At 41.7% G+C, this 18,014-nt stretch overlaps 3 protein-coding genes across 4 annotated transcripts; 1 reads left to right on the top strand and 2 right to left on the bottom strand.

Annotated features, from left to right (window-relative positions):
- Positions 1 to 2,711: 2,711 nt before the first annotated feature.
- LOC103722756 (arogenate dehydratase/prephenate dehydratase 6, chloroplastic-like) lies at positions 2,712 to 3,734 on the bottom strand. Its single transcript, XM_008813429.1, has one exon. The coding sequence runs from the start codon at positions 3,732 to 3,734 to the stop codon at positions 2,712 to 2,714; it is 1,023 nt and encodes a 340-aa protein (XP_008811651.1).
- A 5,124-nt stretch (positions 3,735 to 8,858) lies between these two features.
- LOC103722748 lies at positions 8,859 to 9,212 on the top strand. The gene has a single exon (XM_008813420.2). The coding sequence runs from the start codon at positions 8,859 to 8,861 to the stop codon at positions 9,210 to 9,212; it is 354 nt and encodes a 117-aa protein (XP_008811642.2).
- Positions 9,213 to 11,382: 2,170 nt separating this feature from the next.
- On the bottom strand, positions 11,383 to 13,402 carry LOC120105884 (phosphatidylinositol transfer protein 3-like). 2 transcript variants are annotated; one of them, XM_039118689.1, is made up of 3 exons: positions 13,303 to 13,402; positions 12,843 to 13,019; positions 12,190 to 12,394 (listed from the first exon to the last, which is right to left on the bottom strand). In XM_039118689.1, exons 1-3 carry the CDS (start codon positions 13,369 to 13,371, stop codon positions 12,266 to 12,268), a joined length of 375 nt encoding a protein of 124 aa, XP_038974617.1. In that variant the 5' UTR covers positions 13,372 to 13,402; the 3' UTR covers positions 12,190 to 12,265. The 2 variants fall into 2 exon arrangements, with proteins under 2 accessions (XP_038974582.1, XP_038974617.1); XM_039118654.1 differs by lacking the exons at positions 12,190 to 12,394; positions 12,843 to 13,019 and adding an exon at positions 11,383 to 11,745.
- Positions 13,403 to 18,014: the final 4,612 nt, after the last annotated feature.

Here is an 18,014-nt window from a genome sequence, read left to right as displayed (position 1 = left end):
ATGCATGAAAATAATGCTATCGCATTAGTATTCAGAATATATAATTACAAAACAGGTCAAAGATCAGATAAAACTACATTATAAAAGAAGAAGGTCGAAACTAGTTGGGCTCTAGTTCTACAAGGCCGATGACTCCGGCAAAGTCATCTGGCTCAGAAACAGCACTAAGAAATGTAAGAAGAAGACCTACACAGAAGCCTAATGCTAGAAGCTTGAAGGCCCCCCAGCGTCGTCCCCTGAGGCCACTAAGATCCTGTGGATCTACAAGACAATATATTTTAGTTAGTATTTCTACATGTCCTGTCAGTATTATCAGATGACGTAGAATATATGTTGATGTACCAATGTCATTTTACAGATCAAGGTCCCAGAATAAAACATACACCACTGGAGTATGAATGGGAGAAATAAATTTTATAAAGATGAACAATGTAAAGCTTTTCGACCAATTGGAGTCTGGATATTTTAACAATTACTTTGGCTTCCGCTTTCACTATTCTAGCTGCATTCTGTGTTAGTTTATGCATTATTATTCACAGAAATTTGATTTGAGAAGTCATGGTCTGATGTCTTTCTATCACCAGTGGAAACAATTTCAGCATTGAACCGCACTGATGATGCAGACTGAAATGCTTTAGAAAATTAAAATTCAATAGCTTGACAACCCAAGTTTAACATAGAGAGAGAGATTGTGGATTGCATATTGCTTTGTGCTCAAAGAATGGGAAGGAATTTTCTAAAATTTTAAAAATATCTTGTTCTCACGTGATGATTATGTGTTGATGGATCCTAATGAAAATAGATGGGTAGGCCATATTGCATTGAAAACTTCTACAATCTAATAAAAAAAATAAAAAATTTTAGGATGAAAGTATTTTTGGCCCTCCGCGTCTTTCTGGTCATCGACTAAATAAAGTTATTTATGCCTTTTTGTATGGTGTTTGGTTGGTGGGTTGATGGCTTTATGTTACCTACTCTCTAACCGGTGTCTTAGTAGGTGCTTGAACATTGCGCGTGCCAGCGCCAGGGTTGTGCTTTTCTTTCAGGTAAATTCATTCCAAGGGTAGTCAAGAAGGGCGAATCAGATCTGACCGTTGCTTAACCTCTTCCCGAGGAGTCTGAAACTTATTTTGTTTGGATATTTTTAGGATCAACTTGGAGATAGCTAATACACAAAGTATCGGGTAGGTTGATATGGATATAAACTATATCAATATGCCAGTAGATTAAAAGCTTGAAAGATTAGTAATTTGCAAAGGTGATGGCATCAATATTGTCATAATGATTTCATGCTTTGGTAATCTACTTTCAGAGCGGAGATGAAAGATGGTTAGGTAAGAGACTTTCTTCTTCTTCTTTTTTTTTATTTTTTTTCATACAAGAAGTTACACACCGACCTTTTTTTATATTAAAAAAAGCCAAAAATGATGGGACATTCATAGCATAAGAATAGTTAAAAAATGAATGTGGTAAGTCAGATGGATTTGGCAAGACCTATTGTTCTATGGGCTTTTTAGGAGTGAGATACCATCTTAGGTTCTTTTCTTTTGTTTCTTTTTTTATCCTCCTTGAAGAAGAGTGAGGTCAATTGAAACAACATTAGTGATGGTTCAACTCACCTATTCCTCAAAACCCTAAAAAAAAAATCAGCTAGGTCTGGATCCGATTGCAAATGAACGCACTGGATCTAAATTGTAGTCCTCGGGAGCTAAATCACCTTCGGTGAAGAGCAATCCAACTACCTAGGTTGGACCTATCATTATTTAAACTTAATGGATAAGGCACGCCTTTTGTTCATCTAATATAGAAAAATAATAAAAATGTAAGAAAGGTACAAGGAGATAAAACCCAAGTTAGGTGGACTGCAAAAGTTTAGGTGGGTCTTTTCAATCTTTGACGCAAATAAAATAAAAGGCGGGGGATCCGTGTCAAAACGGTTGGTAAAACTAAAACCTGCGTGTGTGATTTACCAACCACCGCTTTCACCTCTACCCTTTTTTTAAATGTACATAATGAGGAGGAAAAGTCTTTACAACAGGTAGCTAATGCATTCCCTTGCTCAGCAAAACATCCGCGCTCTTAATATGCTGCTTTTATATATATATATATATATATATATATATATATATATATATATATATATATATATATATATATATCCAACCTGTCTATGTTATTTTTTCTGAAAAATTTTTGGGTTCACTTATTTTGGTTTGAAAAGAAGATGAAGCATGGCTAAAATAGAATTCATATAACTGCCCAAACTTGGTGGACGAGTTGTGTCCGTTTCTTATGATACACTTGGTAACGTGCTCTCTTTTTTTTCTTTTTTTTTTTTTTTAGGATGGTACAATGGCTGCTTATCCTACTTTGGTATAGGTGCATATAACAAAATCAAGAGCGACAATCTGGTATAACTGTGAACAAGAAACCTCCTAATTTGTCTAGAGATTTCTCCAAAATGTTGCGCTGCATAAGAGGTGATCTAGTCAGTGATCCTATTTATTTTTTGATGTACATGTATTGTCTGAAAGATACTGCAATCTTTCATCATCCGCCGAATATCGCGAGTAGGAGAAGTGACCGATCTCCTTTTGGGACCGCTTCCTTCCAACCATTCACCAATAGTCATTATGTACAATCCTTTTTCTTTTTACTCTTATTCCGAGATATAAATATCATATTTCGTGGCGTCATTCTGAGCGTCACGCTCACGTGCACCTGTAGCTTCCCAGCACACGTGCGAACCCCGCGATCTCCTTCAAGCCTGCGAGAGCGGCCTCCACGTTGGGGTCCGATGCGGTCCCTTCCAGGTCCAGCACGAAGACGTAGTCAAACCGCGCGATCTCGCCTGCCTCGTCCCTCTCCTCGACCCGGACCGGGCTTGACCGGTTGGGCCGGTGGTCTACCCGAGTGACCCGGACTCCCCGGCTCTCGAAGATCCACATGGCCCGGAAGAGGTCCGAGACCCCTCGTTCCAGCGAGAAGGCCACCGTGGTCTTGTGATTATTATTATTATTATCAAGATTCGGTTCGACGACGACGGCTCCGGTCGAGCCGGTGAGTCCCAGTTGGAGGAACCGGTTGAAGTTGCTGGCGAGGTCCTGGAGGTTGTTTTCGAGGATCCGCAGGCCGAACTCGTGGGCGGCGATCTGGCTGCCGATGACGGCAGTGTCGGCGATGCGGTTTTCGGCGACGAAGCGGGCGGCGTCGGCGGCGCTGGCGACCTCCTCGACTCGGAGGTGGAGGGCCCGGAGCCGGTCCCGGCAGTGGCTGATGGCTTGGGGGTGGCTGACGACGCGGCGGAGGGCGGAGCGCGGGGCGTGAGGGAGGGAAAGGAGGCAGTGGTTGACGGGGAGGACGAGTTCACCGACGATGCAGACACGGGGGTGGCGGAGGAGGAGGTCGAGGTTGCGGGGAACGGGGCCGTCGACAGAGTTCTCGGCCGGGACGACGGCGCGGTCGGCAGCGCCGTCCTCGAGGGCGGCGAAGGCCTCCTCCATCTCGGAGCAGGGTATGATGAGCTGCTTCCAGGAGGAGGAAGGAGGAAAGGCTTTGGCGGCGGCCTCCTGGCAGTAGGAGCCCCGGCCGCCCTGGTAGGCCACGCGGACAGGGGGGCGGCCGCCTTGATCGGCGTCGGCGGCGGCAGGGGGAGGGGGGTGACCTCCGGGGGCCTGGCGGAAGAGGCGCTCGAGGTCGGTGATAGTGATCTCGAGGCCCAGCTTGGAGGCCATGTCCTCAGCGGTCCGCAGAGGAGATGATCGAGATGGAGGAGGAGGCCTTATACGGACGACGTCGTGTGTCCTCATCCTCCTTGAAACGGTCGTGTGTTGAGACTGGATATAACATGCGGAAGAAGCTCTAAAAAGCGCCATCATATATACGTTTATATAGATTGATATATAGTTAGATATATGATAGCAAGAGAGAGAGAGAGAGAGAAGCAGAGTGGAGCGGTTCTAATTTCGAGCTGATTGATCCCTCTCTCGTTAATTTGCCTTCTTCTTCTTCTTTCTTCTTTTGATCGCCTTCGGTCGGTTGGTTGGCTAAACGGAGATAGGAGTCGAAGCTCGCAACGCAACCGCAGAAAGAAGAAGCAGCGGCGGCGGCTACCGCGCAGAGATCGCGTGATGAAACGATCCCTGGCTAAAAAATGTGGGAGTGCGGGGGCGGGGTGTTTATATCCGCTGCTGCGATGATGGGGTTGGGTGGTAGATGACCACATGTCACACGTGAGAAAGAGAGCGAAAGAGAGAAGGGTGTTAGGTGGGAGCGCGTGCGTGCGTGCGTGCTTGTCAGAGAGATTTGTGCGGTCGATCTTGTTTTGTGGTGTGGAAGGCTGGAACTTTGACTAGTCAATCTGTTCTTTGATCTATTTATTAGGTTTGAAGAAGAAAATAAGAGCACCGTTGGGTCAGACGTTGCATCATGGTTTTCACCTACCCCCGAACGCACGAGTACGTAACGTGCATGCTTTTTTTTTTTTTTGGTCAAAACGTGCATGCTTCTCTTATGGAATTTACGGCTGGTGAAATCAGATCTGTTAGTGTATAGGAGCACTTATGGCAGTGATATACATTTCATTTGTTCAGCTTTGATGATTCGGTAGTAAAAACAATTGGAATGAGCTACCGTTTCCACCATTTAAAAAAAAAAAGAGGAATGAGTTTATGAAATCAGCAAAATGTACGTTTTGAGGCCAGCACCGCACTGTGTGGCCTGAGATCCTTCTCGCAGAAGGCAAGAGTGGGCGGAGGCCCACGAAAGACAGGGAACCTGGTAGTTCGCTGCCGCCACCTACCATGGCTTTGGAATTTACAGCCCACGCTGCTAAGAAGTCCTTATAAGAGTCTGAAGGACTGGTAACGATGTTTCCACGTTCACCCCCACGTACACATGATCGCCTATTATTTTTATCCAATCCAGCTTCTGGCTTGCGATCTGATTTATGTTTGTCGGACGTCCACTAGATCTGTAAACTATCTAGAATTGATGCTATATATATACACACATATATGTATATATTCTGGTGGAGGTAAGACAAGTCTGGGCTCCATATGGACACAAGACAGGTTGTGTACGGCAGTGCTGGCTGCAACCTGATGTGTATGGCTTCGGATTGGTCTCCGGCGATCTACCTACATCGCATGACTTCGCATCAATTTTCCAACCGCGATTACGAAGAATGACTACAGGGTGTCATCATTCAGCAATAAGGGATCCCTACTTTCCTATTGCGATCAAATATGTAATTATAGATGTACAAACTTTCTTCTTCCTCCATGCCATCGCATCAATGATTTCATGACCAAAAACAACAAAAAGAAAGAAAGAAAGAAAGAGACTATAAAATAGAAAAATAGTTAATAAATGGTGCCATAATTTCTGTGGGTGCTATTGACCAGTCATCCTAATGTTTCATGAAAGCTACATAACAGTTTTTCTTTTTAATGCTACATATGCATGGATGCGTTTACAAGACCGTAAAAAAAAAAAGGTCCCGTCGATCACTGTTGATTGGAATCACACAATAATGAAAATTATATAAGCGTACCAATTAGCAATAAAGTGGTAAATTTTTCTTCCAACCATGATACCAAGCGATTTTTCTCTCAGAAAAAAGATAATTACTAGCAATTTTTCAGTTGCCTTGAAGTGATATATCATAGCTAGTTTAGCAACCTATTATTTTTTTACCTTTTTTATATCACCTACCCACAATTGGATTGGACGATAGAGAGAAGCTACAACTTAAGCAACACTTCTAATTAACACCCCCCCCCCCCCCCCCCCCCAGGTCCACCTGCAAGGATATAAGAATTTCGAACGGCTGGACTACAATAAATAAGGATTCATTTGAATAGAAGTGCATAAAATGGGATGGCGTGCTTACTTGGGAGCTCATGAAGATTTTACTGATGATATTTTTTATTATATGTTAATTGATGCATGCAGACATACACCAAGTATATATTATGACACTGTTAGTTCCCCTAGGCATATAAAAAAGATTATTATCTAATAAAAATCATTCATATAACTATTGTTAATTTGTTTCAAGTAACTTGTTGTAATAGCTAATTACAGCTATTATAGCGGTGCAATAGTATTAGTTGAACAAAAATCTTTAATACCATTTGCCTGATGATGTACTCCTAATGCGGCATTACATGTTGCATGATAGTTTCAAAGTGCGCATATATTTTACCATAGCACCGACTAAATTAAAATTTGAGCAACCGTATCTTTTAGTGATGCATTTGAAATTGCCCACAATGCATCACTTCATGCAATCCTCAGTAGCTAGGATGGTCTGTCGCATGTATATGTCCCATCCAATTAGAGACTGGTGCACCGGCACATTGGCTTGCGCGCTGATGCCTAAGAAGTTCTTTACAACCTCTTACACAAAAAAAAGGGTCAATTTTGACATTTAGATTTCAAAATGTTTAGGTGGTTCAAACTTTGGAAACTCCTTAGTTGTAATTAATGGGCTAGAATGCTTGGATGATACACTGAGCGAGGCACACTTCGATCATATAGATTACAGAACTTTTGACTGTAACTAATCATTAAAAATAAATTACTTATTTAAATAGTTTAATCCTCTTATTACTATAAATATGCTTCTTGTCAAGTGAGAATCTTCATGGCCACTTCGTGCTTATGATCTTGAATGAATTTGAAATGCACCGGCCAAATGCGGTTACATCGCTGCTAGAGAAAATAGTGTAATCGATGCTGTTTGAGCTAAAAAGAAGAGAGTTACTGTTTTACTAGATATATATGCAGTGAGTTTTATTGCCTATTTAAGATAATCACAATATTGTAATAGGAAACTTGTAATTAGATATTTATGCAAGCTAGTATTTTTCAGTTTTTGAACAATTAGCCTCCTAGCCCCAATGGTCTGCTTTTTCTACATTTGACAACAAGCAATAGTAAATGGTAAAATGCATTTTTTTGGTTAAGATTTATTAGAATGAAAATAATGTTTTAAAAGCAACATCCAACTAACTTACGTAAAATAGTCGTCAGTGCAGCATGTAACTATCTTGGGCCCACCACCTCAGTGAAACATATGATTGACGAATCCATAGAACTTCCATGCGACTGCAGAGGTCAACCTTCATTGTCGACGTCCTCCTGACGACATCCTTACGCCCAAAACACCCCATCTGTCTTGTCACTTAGGTCATTTTAGTGGTTAATTATGAGTGTAATTAAAATGGTAGCCAAGGAAATTAGAAAATAAGGATTGCCGCTGCCGACCTTTCTGTATCGTGTAGTGCCTGATGACGAAATTTGCTGGCAACTTTTTTCTTGTGGAAAATAGAGAGATTCTCCACCTCACATTTCGTACGGGGCCCGCAGCCCGTCATCACCACCGCTTGTTGCCGGCGCTACACCATGACAACGTACGGAACCTCGCACCGTCACAGCCGCCTTCACTCCCGCTGTCGCCTCGGCCTGGACCGCCGATCCACCGCCACTTTTGCCGTGGCTCCGCACCATGCGGCCACCGCTCCACTGGTGCAGCCAACCGAGCCATGGTCGCCACCGCCTGGTACGCCACTGCTTGGGCTGCCAAGCCACGACCACCACCGCAATGATCCGGGCACACCTCCGAGAAATTATTAGGTAGACTTAATCTACCACGTCAGCTGTAGAGTAGCCCAATAAAAAGTCGACACGTCAGCTGTGGAGTAGCCAAATAGAATTGTCGATTGCATTGCTGTAAGAAAAGAAAAGTTGATTTTAAAAAGAGAGGGAGACTTTTGCAGGGGAGAAATGCGAAGTTTAGATCCAAAGGGAGTTATAATTAATCCAAGTAGCAGATGATCATGATATACAAATAGGAGCTCAATTCAACTCATAAAGAGCTTAAGCCATTAAATTTTGGATCCAATCTATATCAATCCACCTATCTTCCACTACGTGATTCCATTTAGGACTAAGCATTGATCCCCACCAAGTTTTCGATTCATGTCCCAAAATCAGGATTAAATCATGAAAGTTCTAAACCATATTAATGTGGAGATACTATAGTTGGGGCCATGAACCTTCTAGCAATTATATATTTATGTTCCTTTATGTTCTTCAGTCATTCTTCTGAGACCAAACGAATCAACTCAATATGACAGATCGATCCCAGGACGTACAGACTGCAGAAGACTATAGCAAATAAAATAACACAAGTGTACGAGCTTACGTGCGGGCTTACAAAAAAGATGGCATTCAAACATCATTAGATTATGAAACAAGGCTGTCAATCTACGGTTTAGATTGTAGACAGTCCGCCGCCGAACAAATCATCAGCCATGATTTATTTGGCTCGTCTCTACGTATCCTAGCATGGTGAATATTGATGATTGCAGATGTCTAATTATTGATGCGAGTTATTATAAAATTCTATCTTTCGCTTGGCATTATTATTATATGTGCTAATAATGTGCGATACGTAGAGAAGAGAGAGCGAGGCTGGGCCCGCTGGGGTTGGTAGGAATCTCTCGATGTAGCTATGGGCCAAACAAGGACTGACTGCTGAGTGGGCATCGAGTGAGGACGAGGGGAAAGAGGCATGCGTGCATGACGGCAGCCATGTGTCCAAAGGAATCCAGAATAGGGAACGGGAACCCACTAGTACTGATCGGCTCCATCTAGCTAGCTAGCACCGCTAACCGATTCTTCCATGTGCCCCCCAACAGACATTCCTTGGACTTGTTTCCCTTTCCTTCTCCGTATATCTCCAATCTCCATCCTCATCATCAGCTGTGATTCCTATGAAACTACTAACACTGATCTGCACTGCTGCACCGCAGAGCGATCGACGGTACGTACGTAGAGCCTCCGCCGACATGGGTTTCCCAGGTAGGATTCACGGTTCCCCCGACGAAGGCCGCTATAAGAGGCTGCGGAATGAAGTCGAGAAGCCTGTGAGACCTCCAAGGCGATGGCTGCGGAAGGTGAAGGGCAAGGTGATAATATCCTTTCGCGTATCGCCGTCCAGGAGATTGAAATGGATGAGGTACATCGTCGTGCCGAGAAGGGTTGCAGAATTATATGCCGAGATTGTGAAAACAATGCGCAGGGATGCAGTCTATCCTACGATCATCTTCTCCTGCCAGTGGGGACTGCCGGTGCTCTCTCATCCCACAGTTGGCAGTAGGAAGAGGGCGGTCTCCCTGCACAGAAATCTCTCTTTCTCGTGAGTGAGGTGCATGCATCTTTTGTGACGTTCGGGATGAATTCAATATTTTCTTCTTTAATCTGTTTCTATTCTCTTCATTTCCAGTGCCAATCTACCTAGTTAATTAGATGCATGGTTCCCACCTGCTGGCACCGTATCTAGCTTATACGTAGTGCTGCACGTAATTAAGACAAACGTGATGGAATTCAACGGCATTGGCTGCACCTGGGACATAATTCTAGGCCTTAATTACTAGTGATATCATTTTTCTTGATGAGTTCCCACGTCGACAGGGTGCTTTTGTATATAAACTTGCTGTGCCAGCTTAATTTGAACTGCTCCCGTCGATCGCCTTGCGTGCTGGGACTGGTTCTAAGCAAGACTATAGTATGTGTGTTTTTTACACTATACATAGGAGGGGTTTCCTGAATTATCAATCCCTCATATTAAATTTTAAACTAGTCCGGCCAAGCCCCCTACCTAGACTAGTTTATCTGCAGTTATATTGCTTGTAAGCTGTTGCCAATTTTTTATTTGCACCGCATCCTTCGGTTTTCAACAGAGACCGCAATATTCTTGTTACGTTCTGTATGCCTTATCTTTTGTCCGTCGATGATCAATTATTCGATACCCCAAAAGGGCTCTGCCGTCGCCCGTTAGCTCCATCATCCACCGCTAGCTGGCGGCCACCCTCCCCCTCCTGATCTCAGCCACCCCCCACTCTCCTCCTATGTGCTCACACTTAGTCCATTCGTTCGAACCTACTCTAATCTCTCTTGCCATTCAGGTCTTCCTGCAACGCTTTTAGTTTCTTCATGATGGAGCTCGAGTAGCGAATAACCAGAACAAAGGAAAACTAATTGTATTAAAATATTGAAACAAGCATGATTACAAAAGAAAATATTTCTTTGCCCTCTAACTCCTATGCCTCCTGGCTTATTTATAATAATTTTCTGACGGCTAAAAGCTGCAACGTTAACAGAATAACAATAATAACTAAGAAATAGCAAAGAAATCTGCAAGTGATTCTGCCCAACGTTCTTCTAGTTTGACTTGGTCTTGCATGCAACAGCTCTGTGCATTACGCCCTTGCCCTTAACAGCTTCCTTGTTCCCCTCATGCCTCTGATGCCCCACGAATACATCCCCAAAGTACGTACTTGGGATTTGGCCTTCTGTTACGGACGGTTCTATCATGCGCTGCCCTTGGAAGTTGGACCTTGTCCTCAAGGTCAAACGATGGAAAGTGCTTGGTTATGTGATCAACTAGTTCCCATGTAGCCTCCTCCTCGGGCAAGTTGTTTCCAGAGAATGAGAGCTTCATTAATCAGCTTCCGGCCTTATTTAACCCAACGATATTCTTTGATCACTACCAGAAAACACGCGTATAGTGACGGAAATTTCCGTCACTATACCATGTTTTCGGTCACTAATACGGAATTTGTGACCGGAGCTTCCATCACTGAATTGGTTACAAAAACATGCGTCACTAAATTCTCAGTGACGGCAGCGATTCCCGTCACTAAACTCCATGACAGAATCACCGTCACTAAACCATTACAAATCCAAAAATTAAATATTTAAGAAATTATGTATTTTCCGTCACTAATCAGTCATTGAGTTAGTGATGAAGGTAACTTGGTCACTGATTTTGTCACAGAATTCGGTCACAAATTTGGTCACTGATCTGTCACAACCTTCAGTGACAAATTTAGTCGTCACAGTCATGGTCACAAATTTTGTCACTAAATTTGTTATTAATTCCGTCACTGATCTAGTGACAAAGTTACCGTCACTAATTTGTCACAACTCACTGAGCAGAATCAATTTTTAGTAACCAAAATTCTGTCACTAAATTTATGGCTGCTCGTCACAATACTTGGTAAACAATTCAGTAACCAAATTTAGTCACTGATCACATTCCAATAACCTGGTACATTTGGTATATTGATTGGCTCATAATAATAATAATAATAATAATAATAATATCATTAATAGCAAAGGCATTCAACATTACGCAAAAGTTTTTTAACATGTCATTCAAAATAGGCATCAACATGTCCTAAATCCATCAAAATCAAAATACAAAAAGTATGTCATAACAGATATTTCATTCCTCCTAGGAATGCAAAGACCTATCATCTAAGGCAAAAGCAATTATCATGAAGTATGATCAGCAGAACCAGAATCACCATTACCCCCCCCGTTCTGCATGCCATGGTCCAAAGCTAATCTCTTCTCTCATCTTTTGAAGAACCTCCTCTTGCCATTTTTTCTTTTAGTGCTCAAAAATACCTCGAAAGTCTTCACGCGAGTACAGCTCTGGAGCTTGACTTGTAGAGGTAGAACAAGATGATGATTGCCCAATAATTCCAGTGAGATCCTCCAGGGGACTAAAGCCATAGCTGAGGCGCCGGACATAAAATGGTGCTGTTCGTCAAAGGACCTGGCTCTCTTGAGGGCATCCTTGCTCAGGACAAAACCCTTGGCCAGCATGCTGCTCACCACATCCTCTGCCTTCCTCACTGGAGACTCAGTTGACGAGAGCTTCCCTTCCTTCTGCAGCACCAGAAAAAAAAGAAGATGGGAAGACAAAAACAGTGAAACCTTTTAAATTAATATAAGTAGGTTGAAATTACAAAACTGGAACTGGAAAAACAAAACAAAACAAAAGAACCAACAATTACAAGCCTGATAATCTCACTAAATGGTTCCCAATCCCTAAGACAGTAATATATAAAAGGTCATTATCTCTGACATATTCCTTCTTGTTGAAACATAACATGCGAGCAAGACCTATAATCCCAAAAATGAAAGACACAGGAAAAATTTTGGTCCACCAGTTCAAAACTTTTGTTTTTGAAAATTATCACCACAACCTACTGGTACAATTATAAGGTAACACTCAAACGATGAAACGCTAATGAACGTGGCCCACACGGCTTTGTTTTTTCATTCATTCTTTTTTCAAGGAGAAAACCACCACGTATACAAAATTAAAAGCAAAAAGTCACAATATGGCTTTCATGTCATGCAGAAACCTGAGAGTCAGATGATGAAGAAATCTATTAAATATTCACAATTTTCTCTTATATTTCCCTCCCACCTGAAATCCAGGCCTCATAACAAGAACAGATCTTCCATATTTGTCAAAGTAATCAGCCCGGTAAATCTTTCCAGTAGCAGCTTCATGGGCAACATCTTCCTAGTAGTCAACAAGAAATTACATCAGAAAACAGAAAGCTACAAACAAACTTGTAATCATGTAGGCTTTACCAAAATATCAAGAATGAGTGGACTCTAAAAATTCTATGCAGTTGATAAATAGCAACTTATCTGCACTTTCTTCCAAAATAAGGGCTTTGGAGATATAAAAATTTGATGCAGATTCTTCCTTCTTACAGTTGAATGATGGCACACTAATAAACTAAATGAAGGAGGTAGATCACTTAATCTTTGCGTTCTGTCAATTTTTGTTTCGCTCTTGCCAAATGTGGGCAAATGGTCATTGTGTCTTTTTGATTTAATGTTTTAATAAATCTAGCCTCTTCTTAGATTTGTGAGGAGTTAAAATTCAGAAATAATTTGATTGGTCAGTGACCAACTTGTGTTAAACTACAGTTCTTCAAGAACATAAAGAACTCTACCCATACCCAGCGAATGGCTTCTGGCTTGTATTTCAATCTCCATTTCACAGTCTCTTTCAGCATTTTACTTGCCTTTTCTGCATTCCAGTTTCTTGACCGGAGGTACCTTGATATTGAAGCATCTGAACAGAAGTCTGGCAGTGCTTCCGACAATGGACCAATCATCCTTCGAACTTCATTTATCTGCTTGGAAAAGGCATCAACATTACCTATTTATGATAAGCATGATACAACAGGAACCCCTTAACAATGTTGTAAGACATAATATTCCATAAACATCTTAACATGCTTTCTTGGAAAAAGGAAGGAGCTTAAGATGCTCTTCAAGTGAAAACTATAAGATGCTTTTCAAGTGAACACTATAAGATGCTTCAAGTGATAACCAAAATTCGGAATGAAGATGTCATGCATAAAACTTAAGAGGCATAAATAGAAGCATTTAGTTGGTTAAAATGAGTATGTTTACCTTTGCTTGCTGTTCTTCAGGAGACAAGGCTTTCTCAACAGCACTCGATCTTGATTTTCTCAAAGGCATTGTTATATAATTTAGCAAACTTCTAGAAGATCTAACAATTAAATTAAAATGAGTACATCTGTATACCAGTACGAAGATCAATAACAAAGATTGAATTCGCCTGTGAGGGAAATTTATAGCTAAATGAATCAGCAGAATCAATATATTTTATTTCATAGAAGAGAGTCTAGCTCCTATGTAAATAAGTTTAAATACCCAAATGTAGCCTATCTGGAAGAAAAAGAAATTAAGTTTCATTGATGTACATGATGCTGTTAGATATATGTTTTACATGATTCATGGCTTATCTATCTTGTGCTGAGATTATTTTTCCAACAAAGCAATGAAATGTTTAGAATCAATTATAAAGAGAGAAAATTATACAGCCATCAATTCTTACACAGATACAGTAAATTGACTAAAGAGAAGCATATTCAAATGACATGTTAGACAAATTAAGAAAAACACGAAAATTCAATTAGACTTACATCTTGTAAGGATCGGCACCAGTGAAACCAGTAGGTTTTGGTATCGGAATCAACACCTGTGCACAAAATCAAAAGAAAAACAAACAAATAAAGAACAAATCATGAGGGCGGAAAACCCTAGAAGTATGAACTATAGCTCTAAACAAAAATCTCTGCTGTATATCCACAAATTGCAGCCTCCTGGAAGCGGCGAAGACCTTTTTCTTCAACCAAAAAATTACCCCATTACATCAAAAACCACAGAATCATCCAAATCTCTGCTGTATATCCACAAATCGCATCACAAGAAAAAAACCCCCAATAAATTAAGCTTATGTTCCACCATTTTATATGAACCAGACACCGAAATCACCCAAAAAAAATATAAAAATAGTAACAAAGGGACAAGCACGGGTACCTCAAGCAATATCACAAGCATTTCATCAAAAATCTGAGGCGAAGAGATCTTATCAGAAAGACCGCCCCGATCTCGAGCATTTCACGAGAGATACAGAACGAAATCCCACGATGCTGGCCTCGGACGTGAGCTCTCGAAGCGAGAATCCGTATTCGAGGAGACTAGAAGAAGATCAAGTAGCTCTCGTCGGTGTAGGGAGGAGGAGAAGGGGTTAGGAAATCCGGACGGTCATCCCTGCCGTGGACAGCCTTCCGGTTAGGGATTTGTTGGATTTGGGTTAGGAGGGAGGAGGAGGGGTTAGGGATCCCCGGGGGGGGGGGTGTGGTGTGGGGGGGTTGAGGGGCGGCTGCAGGGGCTAGGGTTTAGGGGGATTAGAATTTTGGTGTTGGCGCCGGGCGGGCGGGTGGGGGGGGGGGGATTAGAAATTAAGCGCGGCACACTTAGTTCATTTTAGATTTCCTCCTTTTATCTTTTTTATTTATAATTACTCAAAAATATTATTTTTAATATTTTTGGAATTAGAAATTAAATTTGGTGACGAAAATTTCTGTCAATAATCCGTCACTATCAAAAATAATCTTTTAAAAATTTATAAACATTTGGGTTGCAATTTTTGTGACGGGTGAATTTGTCACTGTCTCGTTGCAATTTCGGTTACCAGTTTTGTGACAGATATTCCGTCACTATGGTGGTCACTAAGTTTTGGCGCCCACCCTATCCGCGTATTTTGTGACCGATCGGTCACTAATCTGTCACTAAGTTCACGCCACGGTGCCCAAATTTCTGTCTGTCACTAATCCGTCACAAATAGTGACTGATAATGGGCCGTCACTAATTTTTCGTCACTATACGCGTGTTTTCTGGTAGTGGATGGCAAGCGGTTCCAACTCTAAACATCCTTCTTCCGATACAGGGGGTTCATTAGCAGTCGCGATGTCGCCATCTCCCAGCCTTCACTTGAGACACGAGATATGAAATATTGGATGGATGCGAGAATGTTTAGATAGTTCAAGATGATATGCAACTGTTCTCACACGTTCCTTTACTTGATAAAGCCCAAAACACTTACTCGCCAACTTTTGATGAGCTCGTCTGAAAATTGAATGTTGGCGGAATGGTTTTAACTTCAGATATACCCAGTCTCCAATGGCAAAAGAATCATCCCGTCACTTGGCATCCGCTTGTTGCTTCATTCTGTTCTATGCCTACTCAAGGTTACCCCTAAATTATTTTAACAGTTCATCTCAGTCTAGGAGCTCCTTATCCACTTCATCGAGCACTGATCCGCCTGGGATATAATGCATCTTCATAGGAGGAGGTGGCTCGTATACTGCTTGAAATGGAGTGGTACCGATGGCATTGTAGAAGGTGGTATTATACCAGTACTCTGCCCACAATAGCTGTTGACTCCATTTTTTTGAAAATTGTCCAGAAAGACAATGCAAGCACTGCTTGAGATATCGGTTGACGATTTCAGTTTGTTCGTCGGTCTTGGGGTGATATGCAGTCAACATCTTGATCTTGGTTTCCTGTAATTTGAAAAAGTCCTGCCAAAAACTGCTAGTAAACAGCGAATCATAGTCACTTACAATGCTTTTGGGCATCCCGTGCAACCTTGCTACTCAGTCAACATATATCTCGGCAATCATCTTTGTCGTGAAGGGGTGTGTGATGCCAATAAAATGCTCGTACTTTGACAAACGATCTACCACCACCAATATTGCAATCTTCCCGTTTGATGGTGGCAACCCTTCGACGAAGTTCATAGTCACATCGTCCCAGAGATTGGAAGGTCAGAAGAGGTTGTAAAAGGCCAGCTGGAGTTCGGTAATCAGCCTTATTTCTTAGACACGCATCGCAGGAAGCTACAAACTGCTGCACATCTGTTTTTAAACCCTCTCAATGGAACAATTGTGCAATCTTTTTCCACATTCGAAGAACTCCCGAATGCCCTGCGATTTTGGTAGAATGAAACTCCTCCAGTAACTTTTGTCGGAGGTTTGATTCAGGCGAAATGACAACCCTCCCTTTGCTCCACAACATCCATTCCTTATATTGATAATTCGAGATAGACCCATCTTCCATTTGGCCAATGAGCTTTTGGGCCCACAAGCTCGTCTTCACGGACTACTTGGTTTCTTCCCAAATGGAAAATTCAGGCTCTGAAATAATTTGCAACTCCGAAGAAACCACTTCATGAGAAAGAGAATCAGCAATGGAATTTTGTCTCCCTGGGCTATATTTAATTTCATATTCGTACCCTACTAGCTTAGTTAGCCATTTTTTTTCTCTAGGGTAGATACACGCTATTCAAGGAAAAATCTCAGGCTCCTTTGATCCGTGAGTATTTGAAGTTTCCTCCCAAGCAAATAAGGTCTCCAACACCTCACGACTTCCAAGATGGCCAGCATTTCTTTCAAATAAATAGGCCAAGCTCATTTGCATGGCCCCAAAGCCTTACTAAAAAATGTAACGGCCCTCCCCTATTGTAATAAAATAGTTCCAATTTCAGAAGCATCAGTTTCGATAACAAAAATTTCATGGAAGTTTTGGATAGCTAAAATAGTGGTAGTGGCCATAGCTATTTTTAAAGCCTCAAAGGCTTGTTGGGCTTCATTACTCCACCGAAAATGGCCCTTCTTTAAAAGTTGAGTTAAGGGTGTTGCTATCAACTCGTAATTCGTTACAAATTTGCGGTAGTAGTCAATATGCCCAAAAAACCCTCTAGGCTCGGTCACAAATTTGGGCTCTGGCCATTGTTTCACAACTGCAATTTTACTATCATCCACTTGCACTCCTTTGATCGAAATAATATGCCCCAAATACTCAACTTCTTCCCTCCCAAATGCACATTTAGAGTACTTAACAGAAAAATTGATTGTCACGCAGTGTTTGGAATACAGTTTGAATGTGACTTAAATGCATTGCCCAAGATGTGCTATAAATGAGAATATTATCGAAAAATACTAAAACAAACTTTCACAAGTAAAAGCGGAAAAGAGAGTTCATAGTGGCTTAAAAAGTTGAAGGAGCATTACACAAGCAGAAAGGCATTACCAGATATTTGTAGTGTCCATTGTGCGTTCGAAATGCTGTTTTATGGACGTCTTCTGGATGCACTCGAATTTGATGGTAACCTACTCTTAAGTCAAGTTTGGTCAAGAATTGCGCACCATGGAGCTCATCAATCATGTCGTCAACCATGGAGATCGAAAATCAATCCTTGATAGTAACTTCATTGAGCGCATGATAGTAGGTACAAAATCGCCATGACCCGTCTTTCTTCTTGACTAAAAGCAACGGGAAGGAGAAAAGACTTTGGCCAGGACGAATAATCTCCGTTTCTAACATATCTGCCACCTATTTTTTAATTTCACTTTTTTGAAAGTGAGCGTACCTACATGGGCGCACATTGACTGCAGTTACTCCTTCCTTAAGGGGAATCCAGTGGTCAACGTCACGTGTTGGTGGCAATGAACATGGCTCATCAAAAAGGAGCGTGAACTTGTCAAGCAACGCTTCTATTTCGGATGGTAAAGTGGCTTGGTCCATGTCTTGATCCCCTCTTTTTATGGTTAATGCAAATAAGGCCCCACTACCATGCAATTCCTTATGCAGTGACTACACCGAAATTTCTTTAGTTGTTGAATGACATTGTTCCTACAATAGCCGAGACTCTAAATTCCAGCTGAATCTCCTGGTCAAGTTCCTCCAATCACACAACCCGGGTCCAAGACTTTCAAGCTATTGAATTCTCAATACAATATTTAGCCCTTGTA

Source organism: Phoenix dactylifera, chromosome 1 (assembly GCF_009389715.1).
Source record: "Phoenix dactylifera cultivar Barhee BC4 chromosome 1, palm_55x_up_171113_PBpolish2nd_filt_p, whole genome shotgun sequence".
Lineage (NCBI taxonomy): Eukaryota > Viridiplantae > Streptophyta > Magnoliopsida > Arecales > Arecaceae > Phoenix > Phoenix dactylifera.
Note: the sequence above shows the minus strand (reverse complement) of the source record. Positions and strands in the feature narration are given on the sequence as shown.